At 34.5% G+C, this 19,057-nt stretch overlaps 1 protein-coding gene and 1 non-coding gene across 2 annotated transcripts; both read right to left on the bottom strand.

Annotated features, from left to right (window-relative positions):
- Positions 1–263: 263 nt before the first annotated feature.
- LOC149079903 (guanosine-3',5'-bis(diphosphate) 3'-pyrophosphohydrolase MESH1-like) lies at positions 264–15,113 on the bottom strand. Its single transcript, XM_089238685.1, has 3 exons — positions 14,830–15,113; positions 5,668–5,723; positions 264–666 (listed from the first exon to the last, which is right to left on the bottom strand). Exons 1-3 carry the CDS (start codon positions 14,942–14,944, stop codon positions 295–297), a joined length of 543 nt encoding a protein of 180 aa, XP_089094811.1. The 5' UTR covers positions 14,945–15,113; the 3' UTR covers positions 264–294.
- On the bottom strand, positions 12,640–12,713 carry TRNAS-GGA (transfer RNA serine (anticodon GGA)). Its single transcript has one exon. It is a non-coding gene; the product is annotated as a tRNA-Ser (tRNA).
- Positions 15,114–19,057: the final 3,944 nt, after the last annotated feature.

The raw sequence follows: 19,057 nt of genomic DNA, 5'->3' as shown, positions 1-19,057 counted from the left end.
TTTTTTATTTTTGTCAGATGTTGTAAGATATAGAAGTTTATTTGAATTGTGAGGGTCTTGATTTGCGTAATATGCGTCGATGGCCATGTACTTGGTAGAGTTGGAACATGTGCATGTGATTTGTACTCTTTGTTTATTAATCATTTTTATCTACTGTATATAGTCTATCTAATATGTGAAGTTTATGAATGTGAATTGTAAATGGTTTTGAAGTTTTGCCACATGATTGCTTTTCAAATGGTATCAAACCATGAAAATAAATATTCTGTTCTGTCAAATGGTACTTTTATTTTTTCAAAACGATATGCCTCTATTTGCAAAAAGTTCTTCCAACTTTTTCTCTAGGATGGAATTTGTATTTTTTAATTGAGAAATCACTTTGGAAGCCCATAAAAAGTAGTTGGAAACACGTTGTTCATCCCATCCTACAGGTGTAGAAATTTCCAGGTCTCTTAAATTATACAGTTTATCTGCCAATTTAACTAATTTTGCTTGATACGAACAATCAGCAGCTTTCTTTATCTGAAGAGCTTTTCTCTCTTCGTATGGAAGACTCTTATCATCTGTAACTTCAGCAACAATTCCTCTTACTGTGCTACCAAATTGTTCTTCGATTTCACTCAGAGATGTATCAGTGTCTTCAACTGTATCATGTAGTAGAGCAGCCTGAAAAAATAAATTTTCATAAAAAAATAGTTAAAATCAACAAAAAGTTTTTTCATCATCATTAAAATGATGCTTTCAATCAAACCAAATTAATTTAAAATTAATAAACTATCGTGGATCATTGTAATGATTGTGTAATGAGCTGTAGACAACAATGAAATATTCTCAATTGTTTAAACAAGATTTTAAATATAAATGTTTTGAACACAATAGGAATATAACATGATGAAAAACTTACTTTTTTGTATATTACAATGTTTTATTTTTAAACATTAATTTATTACAATAATTAAAACAAAATATTAATTATAATTTGCAATTTTGAATTTTTCAACAGAAAGTCTAGAAAATATAGTTTTGTGGTTCATTTTATCTAAGCTACTGATTACCTGTGTTCAATTTGCTAAGTGGAATAGAGCTGCTTATTCGAAATATGTATGATAGGGGCATCACAGAGTTAGGTTTTAGACTTCAGAACATAGGCGGAGATAGACTTGGAAGTCTGGGGGGACACGATGTCAATTCATAAATACATTAGAACAGTCGACTCCACCTTTGACGCTCCCTTCCCCCGTATCTCCGCCCATGCTTCAGAAACTTCAGTGTTAAAACAGTAAAAAAACTTATTGTCAATGTTGTCAAATAGTTTTTACCTGATAGATATGCTAAATAAAAAAACACTTTTATGTAGGTTAAAGGATTTTATATTCGGAATTATAATAACTGAGAATCTATTTTGATACTTTAAATTTTCTGATCTGTCCAAAATTTTATTCCATGTAAAAATTCTCTCACAGAATCTGTTAATACACTAATTAAACACATTTATTTTCATCTAAAAATTTCTTAGAGCTTAGTGTGTATTAATTCACAGGGTTTTAAAGAGTATTTTCAACCAAAGAATAGCTGATAGGACTTGATACCCAAAACATTGTTTTTGCACATTTAAAATTAAATACAGCTTCAACTGGAAAACCATTGCATTATAAATGCTATTAAATACACCATATCATAGTGCAGAAGTAAGAATAACTAGGTTTGACTAAGGATAAGTTACAGGAGTTTCTTAAGCTTCATGTACAAGCTAGCGTTACCAAATTAAATGATATTTTAGTTGTAGAATTTATTATTTTGATCACTAGATATATTTCAATGTTATGCACAATAAGAGTATCTCAATGATTATGTAGATAATTTAATAACAGAAATCATCATTACATATATGATGTAATAAACTTTTTAAGCACTTACCTGTTGTAAAAAGAGTACAGCAGATACCTTATATCAAAGCATACATATAAGCAGTTGAAGAAATTTTGGAATGTCAAATCATTCAATAGTTTTTCCTTCAGTGTTTATGCTATGCTTTATTCAAATTGTATATTTTATAAGAAAAAACCATATATGGGGTGATTATAAAAAAACTATCCCGACATATGGGCCCCTAACTATCGTACCATTCACAGAAACTGAATGAAATTTTGGCATAAGGTATTTTGAGGTATGCGCTCAAGAATGATATGGAAAACAACAGTGTCACTAACAGTTACGGTTACAGTGAGAAAATTTCGAAAATATCAAATGGCAACACCAAGTTTTTTGTATTGGAATGCGATCTCCATACTGAAAAACACTAAATAGCGTTAGAATGGCACCTGTAGCACGAAAATCCCCGGAGCTAGGCAAGGAAAAAGTAAAAAGGACTTTGCCGTGTACCAGAGCATTAATGTTCGTTTCATTCGTCACACTGTTTCTTCAGCTGAGATCCCAGCCTGATTAGTCCTCCACAAGGTCATGTGGAAAATTTGTGAAACACAATAAAATGCTTTATTTTATGCTGCTTCTCTGTCCTTATTGGTTGTCCTCACTTTTAGCCTATCTACCGCCGGTGATTTTTATGCTACAGTTGCCGTTCGAACGCTATTTAGGGTTTTTCACAATGGAGATCACATTCCAATACAAAAAACTTGGTGTTGCCATTTGATATTTTCGAAATTTTCTCACTGTAACCGTAACTGTTAGAGTGACACTGTTGTTTTCCATATCATTCTTGAGCGCATACCTCAAAATACCTTATGCCAAAATTTCATTCAGTTTCTGTGAATGGTATGATAGTTAGGAGCCCATATGTCGGGATAGTTTTTTTATAATCACCCTGTATATATTTTTTGTTCAAAATAATTTTGTGGAGAGTAGGAAATTATTTTAGAATCATATTAAATATTTATTCTTTGTATAACATAGTCACTTTAAACATTACATGCAATTAACGTGTGCATTTCCAATGGTAATTTTTATATTGAAAAGCAACATTGAGGTTTTTGACGGAGGATTTTTGATGTGACAGTTTAAACCGTCAAAAAACTGCCAACCCTGGGCCAATCTCTGTTGGACTTATATGTAGTTTTTATCAGTTGCCTCTTGGTCTTCATAATATAAACAACTATAGAAAGTTCCAATCAGGAAACACTAGTTGGAACAAGCACTTAGTTTAGTAAAAAGAACTAACAAAAGACTGTTTCAGGCTAAATGCGTCATTCCCTAACTCATAATTTTATCATTTTAGGTTTGAGTTTGCCCATCAAATGTGGTCCATGAGCCATGGATTGAGCATGTAAGCTTTATGCTTATAAAAGCTTAAAGGCTATGAAAACACTTTTTCTGATTTTATAAAAGTTTTTGTCGAAAAAACTTTTATAAAATGAGGGTGAAATCAGTGAAATTCATCAGAAATTTACCTAATATTTCTTTTATGGAACCTACAAAGTAAAAGCATATTTTTGCTTAAAACTTAAAAGAAAATTGTACAATATAACTTTTCATAGGTATTTTTATGTGTATCAAATGTACGATTTTTGTGTGTAAAAGTTAAAAGATTTAAATTTTACACATTTTATAGAAATGCAAATACAGCAGAACCTCCCATATTTGGAACAAATAAATTTTTAAATGTAGATTTTCAAAGATACATTTTAGCTAAGAGAGTTAATGTGAGTCAAACACTTGAGCAATGGTGCTAATAATTTCTTGTGAGCTAATTTTTAAAATCTTATAAAGTCAACCCCTTTGGTTTATGAACTTAATTTTTTCCTCAAGTCCATTAGTACAGTGTTTCTCAACCGCTGGGCCCCGACATTAGTCGTACCAGGTCATGAGCGATTCCGTGTCTCATTTTTTCTTATTAGCTGTGTGTATGACATAGCCTTCCACTCACAAAAAAGGAATCAACTGGGCTGTGGGTTTCCCAAGGTTAAGAACCACTGCATTAATTAGTAGAAGAAATTGTTGGAAACCAAAAAAAAAAATTGTTCCTCAGGAATCAATGCAAAATGAATTAATCTTTTCCTGGGGCCCTGATGGACTGAAAACAGCTCCTGTGAATGACAAAACCATTAAACCAACGCTAAAAAAATAGCCATAAATATAAAGGAGGAAAGGATGGATTAATCTCAATACCAATGATGGTCTCAATGTCAAAGCCTTCAAAATCTTTGCCTGTAATACAATCTGGCCACAATATCCTCCAACCCAAATTCTCGGTGCGGTAAATCACTTGCCGCCAAGCTATGAGAACTATGTAAATATAAAATGTGGTGTATTAAAATAAAGTTTTCAGAAGTTGAGTAATAGTTCTATTACAAAAATTATTCTTAAATATCTTTTAAAAAATTCTTTGGTGTAGACTAAACTTCTTAATGCTTGAAATGACGCCAATCCATGGGATCAATAAAAAAGTCTTATTTAGGGGATGGAAACTTTACTGTGATGAAATCTAGTTCTCCAGCCAACTCTTCGAAATAAATTTAAAAAGAATTGGCATGCCACAGACTTATGAAGAACTGAAATATACTTCCATCAAGATTGTGTCTGTTTTGCATGTTTGTAAGGCCTGTTTTTTGCCAGCTTGCATATTCATAAACCAAGACTAGTTTGTAAAACCTAATCATTTTTTTATTGTTCATAAACTGAATTGTTAACAAACCAAGGGTTGACTGTACTAAACCTCCTTTATCGTGAATAAAAGGAGTTTCACTGTATATCTAAGTGTTATACAGTCTGACTCGTTCATAATGAACACGGAACAAATTTTCACATATAATGACGTTTCTCCATGTCCTGTTGCATGCTAATCTATGATACAGTACAACCCCTATAATCCAGACACTTCCGTCGAGAATGTTTTTCTCAACCAGGGACTTTCATAACCAGGACTATTCATAAATTCATAAAAGTGTTTGATCTTCCAAAAAATATTACAAATTTACTTAACGTGAGTCAAAGCAGACTTAATATATATATTTTAAAAACTATACTTTATAATATCGTTAAATATAATTGAAAAATAAAATATATTAAATTTATTATGATTTAAGCAATGTTTATTATTTACTGTACCGATTTGGTTTGGAATGAAAAGAATCAATGATGATCCCGTAATTAGGAATCTGAAAATCTCTCCACTGGTTTCATACCTGTTTTTTCTTTAACATTCTGCTTCAGTTTTTCTATTGCATTGGCTATTTTCTTTCTTTTTTATACCACTTTCTTTTCCCTGATATATATTGTTGGTATCAACTGCAATTTTTGGACTTCAGGGAAAGTGGAAACAATGATAGCACCTGCATGTTTTAATGAATGTAATTAGTCAGAAAGTCAGCTTTGATAAAAAGAAATTTTTCTTCACTTCATTTCTCATGCACTGTACAGTTAACGCTTGTGTTTAGAATTTGTCTAGTGCTCTATCATTATCTAAGTGAATTTCCAAACATGTCAAAATAAAGTGATGTCTCTGGTACAAGCTGCAAATGGAAATCCTTAGAAATTCAGCCTGTTTTTTTACAAAGGATTAAAACAAATTTTTTCAAAGAAATGGTTAAAAATATATTTTTTTTAAATTTCTCTGGGACTTGATTTTTTTTCCACATTGGTAGCCACACTGATAAATTCCAAAAAAAAACATCAGTGTAGTTCAAAATAAACTAGTTTAAAACTAAAACTCACTTGGATAACATCTGGATCAGTAATACCACCTTCCTCAACTAAAATGTTAGCAACACCTAAAAATATACATATTTTCAGAAACAAAAATTTCACACTTGATCACACACAATCAAAAAGGGATGAATTTTGTTTTTAAAAAGCTTAATAAGAAAATTCCCAAAAGGGACATTAATAATTGTAGGCGATGGTTCAAATTGTTAGTTATATACAAATTACCACCATATTCCTGTGCATAGCCCTTTAACTCTTTCCCTACCATATCCAGCCGGTCATGCAGACTACCAGAGCCGGCCGAAGTGGGGGATAGGCATTTCACTCTTTTATTCCGTGAGCGGGACACAGTGACGAACTTGTTGACGGCTGCTGCGCGGGGTTCTGGTCGGAGAAAGGATTATTTTCCAACTACAGTTACTTATGAAAGAATGACTATTGGCAATGGCAATATCTCAGATGAACTTTGAGAAAGATGCGTGGTTACCATTTTTTGAAATTTCGCCAACACTGATTTTCATTGGAAGGTTGTTTTGAGTTTTCTTTGAAACTAGTAAAAGATCTGTCAACTAGCTATACGTTTGATTAATAATCGAAGAATTTCTTTCGTAGCACAATATAAAAAAATATCATTTTAATATATCAATAGTCTTCTTCGGGGTCAACGTTTGTTTTTTTTGTTTCATTGATGTTTTTGTTCATAATAACATTTTGTTCATCAACTAGTAAAAGATCTGTCAACTAGCTATACGTTTGATTAATAATCGAAGAATTTCTTTCGTAGCACAATATAAAAAAATATCATTTTAATATATCAATAGTCTTCTTCTGGGTCAACGTTTGTTTTTTTTGTTTCATTGATGTTTTTGTTCATCAAAAGTTTTTTATGACTGAATTTTGAAATTTGACATTTTTTAGGCATTTTTTTCCCCCATTTCGATTGAAGTTTCCAAGTTTATTTCAAAAAATACTTTGAACTCTTTTTCTATATACAATAAAAAAACAAACGTTTGAATCAATTTTTATCTGATATTTGTGTACATAAAAACTGTTCCATTTATGGAACATTGGCCTTTTTAAATGGTTAAGCAGCTCGCTGCACATTTTCAGATCTTTCAAGTTAGCCATAGCATATTCGAAGCACTTAAGTGATTCACAGCATATTTAAAATCACCGCGGCACAGTATCAGAATACTTAAGCGACCAGTGGCAAATTTACAGATAATTTAAGTAACAAGCAGCACAACTCCAGATCACTTAGGATATAGATAAAAGATAAGCAGCATATTTACAGATCACTTACTGCGGCATTGTTCCAGATAATTAAGTGGGCCACAACAAGTTTTCAAACAAAAGTGGGAAGTACCTAGTCTGAAGTAGGCAGGTCTGGTCGTAACCCTCGAAAACTAAGATGGCCTGCACACCTCTTTCGCTATCATTCGTGACGTCAGCAACAGAAGATCCACTATTGTCCAGTGTACAGATTCAGTTCTTGTACACTTGAAATCGGCATGCAATGGTGATGCTCGTGGCCACGTGTCTTGATTTAATTTCATTTAAAAAGATCATTCAAATCATTTTTATAGTTTAATGATAATTTTAAATTAAGGATGCCGACCCCATGCTGCGTTCCACGGTGTATAATGGAAATTATAAAAATGGGCCCTCAGTTAAAGTTTATAGTTTCCATTACAACAATGATTTGAGAGCAAAATGGACGAAAGCTATCAACAGAAAAGATTTTACGGCAACAAAATATAGCAAGGTAAGATTCTCCAATTCATTATTTTGTGTGTGCTTGAACTATTATTTCCTAAATATACCATCAAATATTTTTATAATATCGCACCAAATAATTATATACACAGTATAGTTATTCTAATTCTGAAATTTTCAAGTTTTCCTGCCAAGAAAAGAGTTGCTATTCAGTGGTTAATAATTTTTTCACACATGATATTACAATGATTAGACAGTTTTGTGTGTTGGCTGAGTCATGAGCCACTGATGATTTATTAATCAAGCATGTTACACTTTTAAGGCAACACAGGACATGCGAAAGGCAATAAATGCAGCATGTAATTAAAAATTCCTGGTTAGGAAATAGGAAACATAGTTCATGAGATATCGTGCTCACAGCAACAAAAATTGATTTGAGAAAAATGCGTTTAAAGATTGTGAAGTATGAATTTTCATTAAATTATTTTTTCTCGAACCCAATACCATACGGATTCATGTGAATATCCTCAATGTTCAATAATATAATCAGTTTTTAACATTGCCATCATGTTTCCATACTTTAATTTACCATTTTAATGTTTTGAGATGCCTGCCACTTCAAACGCTCAACACACAGCAAGTTAAGAAAAGCCACCGATTAGAGAACTAATGAGGCAAAAATTCACTTGAATTTATTTTGTAGTCCGTATTATACATTTAATGTGTTCTGTGAGTAATATTTGAAATTAATTAGCAACTAACCCAAGAAAACTGACGAGATTAGTTGACATAATATTCAAGGACTCATTGATTTGTGACTTAGTGGTAAAAAAATTCTCAGTGTGTGTGTGGTTTTTCTTCATATAAGTAGTGGCGGCATTAGCATGAATAGATTTTGTGGTAACTTTGATAGAAGAAACATGATTACAGTTTATTTTGGAAGACAAAGAGTGTGATGTATCCAAAGTGTGCAAAAGTTTGTGGACGAGAAAGTTTTCGAAAACTATCAACAAATCTCATTGCATTGACATGCAAGTGCATGACATTTCAATTTACCTAATATTATTTACGAGAGATTGCTTCTACAGTTTTTCTAATTTATCTTGTATTGTAGGTTTGTGAAAGGCATTTTCTTGAGCAAGACTTCCAGTTCTATGCAGAGGCTTTTGATGAGAAAAAAAATGTCTCCATAAGTCAAGCTGGAAAGACCCCATTTGAGGGCCGGAGTTATACCATCACAGTTTCCAAATCAGCCATCCTATTTATCAAAGCCTTCGTCATCAAGAAGGGTCAGTCCAGAGTCAAAGAGACAATAGCTAGAGAAAGCACACTTCTTTGCTGCCCTTGAAGAAAGCCTTCGACAGAAGGATGAACTGGAAAAACTCAAACAATTTACATCTCTCTCAGAATTTGCAAGCAAAATTAAATTTCTGGACACTATCTCTGTTGATGACGCCAGTATACAATGAAATTCTATTGTGCCACATTGTCGATGTACCTGCTCCAACAATTCAGAGTTTTATAGTAAGTTTTAATGATCTCAACATCACTTTGTACTGTAATAACATCAAACTGGAAAAACTTGGCAACTGGCAGTTTCCGCTAAAGGTTTCGAATACTGATGAAGTAAATAATATTGAGTTTCATGAAACATCTTGATTCACCTGATCATGTTTTTGATGCAGTTGATCTAGTAATATCAATTTTAAGTTCTGGTGCATTTCACACATTCAATGAAAGGTGTATATCTTTTATGAAAGAGCAATTGTCATTGCTTATAGCTGCTTCTAACTCTAAACGATATTCCTCAAGACATAATGGTGTTTGCCTCTCTTCTTTTTACTATTTCACCTCAAGCATATAAATTTACTCGTAATTCCCAATTTTTTATCATGCCTCACCCATCCACAATCAGAAGAGTATGTTTTTCTTATAATGTGAAGCCTCAACATGAGCAACGAAATTCTAAATTTTGTTCATATGTAAAACAAAAATCAGGTACTTTGAAAAATTCTGGCAAAAATGTTGTTTTGATGATAGACGAAATTCACTTAAAGCAATGTGTGGATTATTCAGGAGGAAGGATTGGATTATTGGTCGAGCACAAACATCTGGTTTTGTTTCTAGTGCCCATATTTTTATGATCAGTAGTATCCCGTCCCCTTATAAAGATATGGTACCAGTTAAGAACATAGATGCTGAAATCTTGCATGCATACACAAAAAATGTTATCATAGAATTAGAAAAAGTGGGCTTTCATGTAATATGTATAATCACAGATAATAATTCTATCAATTGGGAAGCTGCTTCCATGTTTGTCTCTCCATCAAAATTGCAAAATTGTATATAAAAATCCACTACAACCTAACAAACCAGTATTTTATATGATTGACACAGTACATATATTTAAGCGTGTCCGCAATAATTGGGTAAATCAGAAAAATAGTGGAACATGTTTTATCCAAAATTCAAGTTTTTTGAAACTGGCGAATCCACGGATGACAAAACATTTTCTACAGCTTCATGGTCAACCTTGAGAAGGTTGCATGCTTCTGAAGTTGACAATTTAGTAAAGTATAGTTATTCTCTATCGTTCAAAAGTCTCAATCCAAATAACTTTGAAAAGCAGAATGTGTGAGCTTGGTGGTACAAGTGTTCAATGAGCATATCATTCAAGCTATATGTGAAATAGGTCAAAATCTTAACTTACAGCACTATAAAGGTACTGCAGATATCATAAAAATATTTGTGACATGGTGGTCTATTGTTAATGTCAAATTTTCCTACAAGGGGCATTTACATAATGATTACCAAACTCCATTAACATGTCTTCAGTCTGATGAAAAGGTCAAATTTTTGAGTTATTTTTTGGATTGGTTAGATAACTGGGAAAACATGAAATGTACCACTGGAATGTTGACCAAAGAAACTCTCACAGCATTAAAATTAAGCACGTATAGTCTTTTAGAAATAGCTTCGTACGGTATCACAGAATTGAATCTGAAGTATATTTTAACAGGGAAATTTGAAACAGATAATTTAGAAGGTGGATTTGGATTGTATAGGCAAATGGCGGGTAGTCAATACCACATCTCACTAGCCCCGTTCACATGTGCTATAAAACATCCCGGGAAGTTCCCGGTAACAGGGATTTTCGCTACAAACCATTCACATGACGTTTATTTCATGCCGGTAATCCCCCCCTCTTCTTTCCGGAAGTCATCACTGGTTATATGGGTTGAACAGAAATGATTGATTCAAGATGGCTGACGAAGGAACTTAAAGTAGTTTTCGCGGCGCAAAGGATTATGGGAGAGAAGGTCGGTGTCGACCTCCAATCCATCCCAAGAAAGATGGGCTTTTTTTGATGAGCTTCCCCCACATTTTTCTTCCCTACGAGGGGAAAAAAGTTGTCATGCTGGTAATTATCACCAAAGTGACCCCTAATCTTGCACATATGAACGGGGCTATAGAGACAATTGTTTGAATCAGAAAACAAGCTTAGAGTGCAATCACTATTGAATCTAAAAATGAATAGCAGAACGTTTGGAGAAATTGTTCTTGATGATTATAATATTGATAATGCTTTTTCAAATGATGAATGCCATATGTTTCATGTTTCTGTTCTCCCATTGGATGATACAAGTATTAAAATTCATTTGCTAGTACTAACTTATATTGCTGGATATTGTGTTTTCAAGATTCTGAAGAAATTAAAATGTCACTGGTGTTCTTCAGAACTATTGACAGATAAAGAGCTCTGCTTCACAGAGAGTGTGACTAAAATTTGATAAAAAACTTGGACCGAGGAAAACTATCCTGGCCTGATAACTTTGTTGTTAAAATAATAATATTCAATTTCATTATTGTGAGTAAACTCATAACAGATTTTGAAAATGATTTCCTAAAATCCACCAAACAAAAACAGGTTGCTGCATCTCTAACAATGGCAGCATTAACAGAAAATGAAATGCTTCCCGATAATGAATTTCGTAAGGAGAAGCATAGTATGGAACTAAATGTAGAAAAAATAATTTGGTGTGCATACAACATATTTTTAAACAATTACTGCAAACTACATAATGATAAAATTATTACAGTCAGCAAAGGTAAAAAGATGTAAATCAAAAGAAAGTAAAATTAATAGGAAATTAGAAGTGCTAAAAAAATGAAGGTTAATGAAAGTGATATAAGCAGGACTAACTGTATATGTACATAACTGTAGTCAACTTAAGCAGTGTTTACCCATCTTGTGCCAGTTATAGATTTCTCCCCTATTAAATTTAGTATTGTGCTGACCACGAGAATAACAAATGCCAATTTATCTGGGTTATTGAGTTATGCAGGTTCTACTGTGTATATGTAGATAAAACTTGTAATTCTATTGAATTATGTAATGCGCAAATGTCCTATTTTTTCTAGTACAATGATATTGCAATATTAATGTTGCTCATTATGGTCTAGCAAATATGTTGTAGATACAGTGAAACCTCACAACGATACTTGGATATAATGATAAATCTCTTTACAACAATATTTTCACAAGTCTCATTTGGAAATGTTTATACGGTTATTGTTACACTGCTGCCTCACGTTATAACAATCTCTCTGCAACGACATTTTTCTTTTGATCCGAAGAGTATTGTTTCACATCAAGGTTTCTCTGTAATTTGATGTAGCCTACATAGTTGTAATTAGAACATGATATAAATGTGATTCAATGAAAGCAAGCTATTTTCCAAGCGTGGAAATTCCACTTATTTTTTTGAAATGTGTTATGTTGAAATAAAATTTATTTCCCAACAAATTGTTTTTTAATGAATTTTTTCATTCCCTGGGATGAGAGCAACAAATTTATAGATGTGTCATAATAGTCTAATTTATGATAAAAATAAGTAATTTTTTTTATTGAATGTAGCGAAATTTGAACTCAAGGAATGTATTGAAATCTTGGATGAAACAAAGGCATTAACATTCCAATAGCCAAATCCACATTTGGATTGATTTTTCTCCCATCTGATCTTAGTTAACAGATATCAAATGAGAAATTTTCAGATTTTTTTTCTCATGTCAATATAAATATTAAAAAAACTCGGAAAAATGGGGGATTTTAAGAAAATTGTAACACAAGAGCTGTCCCATGAACAAGGATTTTGTCTTCAGGGAATTTTTTAATTCAAGGATGACGTCACTTTCCGCTACCATACGAAGGTTTTTAACAACTGGCTGTTGCGAAGATATATTTCGGAAAGAGAAAAATTCAACTGCCCCTGCGGGGAATCGAACCCACGTCCTTTCACTTTCCGGGTGAATGCCCTAGACCACTAGACTACAGAGGCACAGAATCTCTCAATCTTTCCTTGGAGCTCGTGTACACTGAAAGGGACCGTACATAGACGGCCAAGCTCACAACTGCTGACGTTGCCACCAGATGGCGACTTATTCAAGGATGACGTCACTCTCCGCTACCATACGAAGGTTTTTAACAACTGGCTGTTGCGGACATATATCTTCGGAAAGAGATATTATATATATATTATTATATATATATATATATTTTTTGTTTATACAGTTTTCATTGCCTGAAACATTTACAACAAAACAATTTTTGGAATAATCACCCCCCAATGACAACTTTTAGCTCTGGAATATTCTCAGATCACGAGAGGTTTTAAAAGTTTGGTTATATGAAGATTTCAGAAACCTTTAGATTAAAACCTTAAATTATTTTAAAATTAGATAAATTTCAGAAATAAGTTCACAGCAAAAAAGAAATTAAATCAAAGTTGAATGATAAAAGCAGCTATTCTTATACAACCACTTTCATTCTAAGAAGATACAGAACTGTTTTCTTCTTCAATGCACATACACTTAAATTCTGTATCACAGTTCTTTTAAAAGTTGTGCAATTCAGCCCTGTGTTGGTTTAATTTTCTTGCTTTCAAACATTAATATTTGTGGTCTACAAACTTCAACATTCCCATCTCGACGGGAAGAGAGACTATTCTCTCAAATGACTACTATTATAAATTACTAGAGTATTATCAAAAATAATTATTCTCAAGTTATTTATCGAGATTATTTATTATAATACATGTTATTACGTATATTCTTGATACTCTCTGGAAAGATTTTGGTAACTGAAGAATATTCTCAGCAAGCACTATTAATAACTTCAGAATAATTATTTTCTATATGAATATTCCCCAGTAATGTATGAAAGTGGTCCTTCCAGAGAATGTTCTCAAGGATATTATATGTAACTATATTATAAACAACAGGAGAATATTCTCATCAAGAACTTAGTCTCAAGTTATTTATATTTCATGAAAAGTTCCTTTTACATATTTTTTTTATAAATGACTGAAATATATTGTATGTGTGATGAAAAATAAAGGATATTATATAGTTAAATTGGTCTCAATTTTCTTTTGGTATTCAATGGATATTTTTTTGGTGAAAATCAACGGAAATCAGGGGCGTAGCCAGAAATTTCGTTCGGGGGGGGGGACCAAAGAGACAGAACAATGGATTTGGCCATCTTTTCCCTTTTTTCGGTCATTTTCTCACATTTCGGGGGGGGGGGGACCAGACCCCCAAGTCCCCCCCCCCCCTGGCTACGCCCTTGACGGAAATGAAGTTTTGAAAAATTAATGCTCTTGGGGAAGTTTTGAGGTCAAAAGCGGTAATTTTCTCAAATATTACGTTTTTATTAAAACTCTGGCCCTAATTTATACTTGGAAATAATGAATTATAAGTATAAACTTGTCTATTCGAGTGCTCAAGTCTAACAATTTGGCGTCTTATATAACATTGAGAAAAAAATATAGCAACATAGGTCAAATATAACACATCAGCGTTAGTGTGTGGTGCTGGAAAACGATCTTACAGGGAAGATGGGTTTCGATAACGTCACGAATCTCGGGGTCAGGCCTTATAGAACTCCTTAATACGTGAAGGCGTCTTAAGGCCTTATGCTTTAAAAGGTATTGGCTAGGGGACCCTTGGTAAGATAATTAAAGTTGAAGATAATAAAAGTCATTGTCAGGATCCGCGGTCGCCTCGGGGAAGCAATTTTTATGGCTTTCAATACAAAGGCAGCGGAACGAGCGTCTTCCTTTGAAAATGACCGAACAAGTACGGATTCCTTCACGCCGGCTGTGGTTTACCTCCAACAAAGACTTTTATTATCTTTATACTTTTATTAACATCAATTATCTTGCAAAGAGTCCCCTAGCAAACTCTCGTGGGACTGAGGCTTTATGGTCTGGTGCACCGGACCAGAGGGGCGCAAATTTCACCCTTTAACCTCTCCAATATTACAAGGGGGCGTCAAAATGTGTTCTTGCCCTAGCTGACAAAGCATTTAGTTTTGGCAATGGTCCGTACAGTCCTAAAGGTTGAGCACCCTCGTCCTAAACCAAAGCAAATGAGTTTGACATTAAACATACAAACCTATAGGATGATTTATGTACGGGGTTCCTAAAAAATCTTTTCTTTTTTGACTGCTATGCTTCCGAGCCGCGAAGTCGGCGGCACGAATAACATTCTTTACGTTCATATCCATCATTTGTTGATAAGACTGGAGCTAACGAGTATATCTTGTATTTCATTCATACATCGGAACCTATCCGCATATTATCTATCCCACCCCAAAGCTGCATTATCTTTCAAGAGACTTTGATCCCACCCACAACATACTACACGTGCGACTGATTAGAGATGGGCGGTCCGCTCATGAACCGCCTAGAAGAGCGGCTCTTTTCAAAGAGCAACGAGGATGTGCTCGAGCCACTTATAGCTCAGTCGCTCGAGCAGTACCAATACCTTCTAAAGCAGAAGGCTCTTGAAAATTCTTTCCTCCATGGCTCTTGCTCTCTAGAACATGGTCTTCCAAACTTTTTGTTCCATCGTCCCCGGAGTTGTTCTTTCCTCCATGGCTCGCGAGCCACTGAGCTTAATAGAAATTTTATACTTTTGCACTTTACCAGCCAATCAGAGTCAAGCGCGGGGCTAACGAGAAAGACGTCTTTCTCCTTAGCCCCGGTTAAGGCGACTAGATAGGGGTAGCGGGCTCGTCGGCAGCCATTTTGTTCTCCGGCTGAGATCTTCTAGGGTTGCTGCAATGAATACTAGTTCGTTAATGACGCCAAGCAGCGGAAAAAAAAAATTCGTCTGAGACCTAGCAGAATTTCCCGCGCAAAAAAAGAGGGAACGAAAGATATTCGATTTTTGAGATTGAAAACTTTTTTATTCATTTTTTTTTTGGACACTTCTCTGGAGTAGAAAAAGTAGTTTTTGCGATTACGACATAAAAGTCAATAAATTCCCTTATAGAATAATTCCCTTATTCTAGTGGCTATAGCCCCGGTTAGAACCCGGTAAAGCGACTGTGACATCATGGAAACGTCACAGTGGACCGCGACGGGGCTATAGCATTGAGAAGAAATACAAGAGAGAGAGTTTAATATAAATATAATATAACTTTATATATCCTCTAAGGGCTATAGCCACTAGAATAGGCCCTTATCAAGTTGCCTTAGACCGGGCCAACTCTCTTTCTCGTTAGCCCCGGGACCGCGAGGGTACCGCAACTTTTGAGCCATTTGGCACCACTATATTTCCTGGCGACATTTAATAATGAATATACTTAGGCTGACCATATTTTCTTGAGAGAAATACGAGAAATTGTTATTCCGAATACGGGACATCGCCAATTATTGCACAAAAGTGAATAAAGTTGCCAAATATTGCACAAACTACATTAAAAAAATCAAAATGGCGGGAAATGAAGCATTACTAGGGTGACCATACGTCCCGTATTTCCCGGGACAGTCCCGGTATTTTCTGTATTTTTGGTCGTCCCGACTTTTTCGCAAAAGTGTCCCGGTTTTTCCCGTATTTTACACGACGCTTACTTGAATTTTTATTCTTTATTGAAGTCAAAGATTGAAATTATTTTTCAACTAATAAACTATATTATGATAATTACAACTATAAATGAGAATATTTATCTCCCACATTTGTCTTGGTGAACGTTTTTTTCGTGAAATTCATTTTAATCCACTGCAATTTGCAGTAACGTTTCATTTCCCGCCATTGTGATTTTACCGTAATTTTAACAATATTTGGCAACTTTGCTCGGCTTTGGCGTCATTTTTGGCGATAATTGGCGATGTCCCGTATTTTCCCGTATTTGGAATCTCAATGTCCCGTATTTCTCTCGAGGAAATATGGTCAGCCTAAGCATTACTGTAAATTGCTGCGGATTAAAATGAATTCCACGAAGTAAAACGTTCATCAAAACAAATATGAGAGATTAATGTTCTTATTTATAATTATTATAATATAATTTATGAGTTGAAAAATAATTTCAATCTTTGACTTCAATAGAGAATAAAAATCCAAGTAGGCTTCGTGTAAAAAACCGGGGCACATTTGCCAAAAAGCAGGGCCGGACTTACGCAGGTGCGAAGGGTGCGGCCGCACCGGGCCGCTAAATTTTTGGGGCCGCAAAAGGGGATAAAAATGATTACATTTTTTGACTTCAACTTCTTAGCAAAGCAATAGCTTAAAATTCAATCCAAGATAGAGAAGGTTGAGGGCCTTGGTAGATAATCGGTTTTCCAGCCCTGACAGCCCCAAATCTTCGAGTGCCTGGAGGCGCACTTGCAATATTTTTACTGGAAAGCGGACACTTTTGTCTATATTTATTGCCAAATGGAATTTTTTAATGACTATGAAGGAGTTTTACAGTCGTTCTCGGGCACCAGAGTATCCATGGACACCCTGGGGTATTGGAAAACCCCTGTTCACAAGGGCAGCAATTTTTATTTTTTCACCGGGCCGCAAAATACTTAAGCCCGTCCCTGCCAAAAAGTCGGAACGGACAAGAAAACAAAACATATCTGGACTGTCCCGGGAAATACGGGACGTATGGTCACCCTACCCCAACAGGTAGTTTAAAAAAAAAATTTAGATTAAAATATAAAAAATGATAGGAGAATAAAATAAAAAAAGGTATGATATAATAATCATTATTAATATAAAGTATAATAATATAGTCAATAATATAAAGTATAATAATATAGTCAATAATATAAAGTATAATAATATAGTCAATAATATAAAGTATAATAATATAGTCAATAATATAAAGTATAATAATATAGTCAATAATATAAAGTATAATAATATAGTCAATAATATAAATATAAATAATATATATTTTCTTTCTCTCTAAAATTATTCCAAGATATGAAAGTACAGAGAAATCTTCATGCTTCCATTTAATCGCTTTTATCATGTTACACTCTTTTCGTAAGCACATATCACATGCACACTATTTCTACTTAATCGTGCATGTACTTACAAGAATTATGGAAGATAGCAAGACAGATTTATGGAATTTCTAACAAATTAATGCATGCCGGAAAGTTATTTCTTATATTATGCGTGACCGTAACGTATATATGATGTCATAGTTATGTATGGTTTCAGTTCGAGAAGTTTTGCCATCTGTCTTCCATATTACAAGTAAAACAGGCAGATGCTTGAAGTTTCGTGTTAAGCAAATACCACGGTGCAAGCCTGTCTGGGGGGCGCGGTAGCCCGGTCGATAAGATGCTCGCTTAAAGTACCAAAGGATATTTAGAAGTGTCGTGAGTTCGATACCCGGTTCGTCCTTGTCAGAAAACTTTCCTGACACAGGGGTGCAACAAAAAAAACGGCGACTTGACCGCAGCAAAAAAATTGCTACCGCAGGGAGTCCCTCATCGAGGGGTTAGCGAGCTAACCTTTTGATGAGTATAAAAAACAAGCCTGCTGTTCGGAATCGGCAATAAATTGTAGGTCCCGGTCTAATTAGCCCTCGTGTGCAGAAAATGACCAAAGCCTGCCTGCTCTCTGCGGAAAGGCTTTCCAAACGAAAGCGTTAGCATTCGTACCTAGAAATTGAAAAAAAAAAAAAAAAAGACTCTCTCCGGTCACCGCCACTGTGCCACTAGTGGGGTTCAAACCGGGTTGAATCCACCATGATGTCCACACGATCTCAGTGGTTATCACATACTACTAAATTGCAGACGCACAGAGGGTGGCCTGAATCCAAAAAGGTTTAGGAACCACTGCTTCAAACGAATTAGTGTGCACCAGAAATAGTCGTATGCGTCCGTAATCTATTTAAGTATCTCTGAGGCGTGTTTGTAATGCCACTGCTCATCTTCCGAATCGAAGTGAAAGTGGCAGGTGTATGAATCGATTGAAATATTTTTTATGTTTTATTATCTACCAGCTTCCTTTGGAGATATTATTTAAAGGGGAGCTCTCTCTCTCTCTCCCCGCTCGAAGTTAAAAAACTTAAAAAGGCATTGTGCTTATTTATGTATATTTATTTATTATTATAACATGTATATTTATTTCTAGTGAAATAAATTCATGCCATGTGTTTTATAACAAATCAGAAGAATGGAAATATGTCTAGTAATGAATGGTACAGACTAGCGCAGGGGTTCTCAAACTTTTTCCATCCGTGGTGCCCCGTTACTTTAATCAATGCTCGTCCGCGGCTCCCTAGAGCAGTTTAACAAAGATTCTCTTTGAAAAACCTTCGGGATGCTCCGCGGTGCCCCCGACAAAGGTTGGTGACGCACAGTTTGAGAACCCTCTGGACTCTTGGATTTTTCCA

The sequence above is a fragment of the Pholcus phalangioides genome, unplaced genomic scaffold (genome assembly GCF_987345545.1).
Source record: "Pholcus phalangioides strain wild (caught in Gottingen) unplaced genomic scaffold, Ppha-v1.0 ptg000011l_1, whole genome shotgun sequence".
Classification (NCBI taxonomy): Eukaryota; Metazoa; Arthropoda; class Arachnida; order Araneae; family Pholcidae; genus Pholcus; species Pholcus phalangioides.
This window is presented reverse-complemented; position numbering and strand designations above follow the sequence as displayed.

Bases quoted from the DNA above. Each gene is read 5' to 3' on its own strand.
- LOC149079903 (XM_089238685.1), bottom strand. From the start codon at position 14,944: ATGATGGATATGAACGTAAAGAATGTTATTCGTGCCGCCGACTTCGCG. The intron at 5,724-14,829 runs GTTTGTATGTTT...GTATATTTTTAG, and splicing joins GTACATAAATCATCCTATAG to GTGTTGCTAACATTTTAGTT. The intron at 667-5,667 runs GTGAGTTTTAGT...TTATTTTTTCAG, and splicing joins CTGATCCAGATGTTATCCAA to GCTGCTCTACTACATGATAC.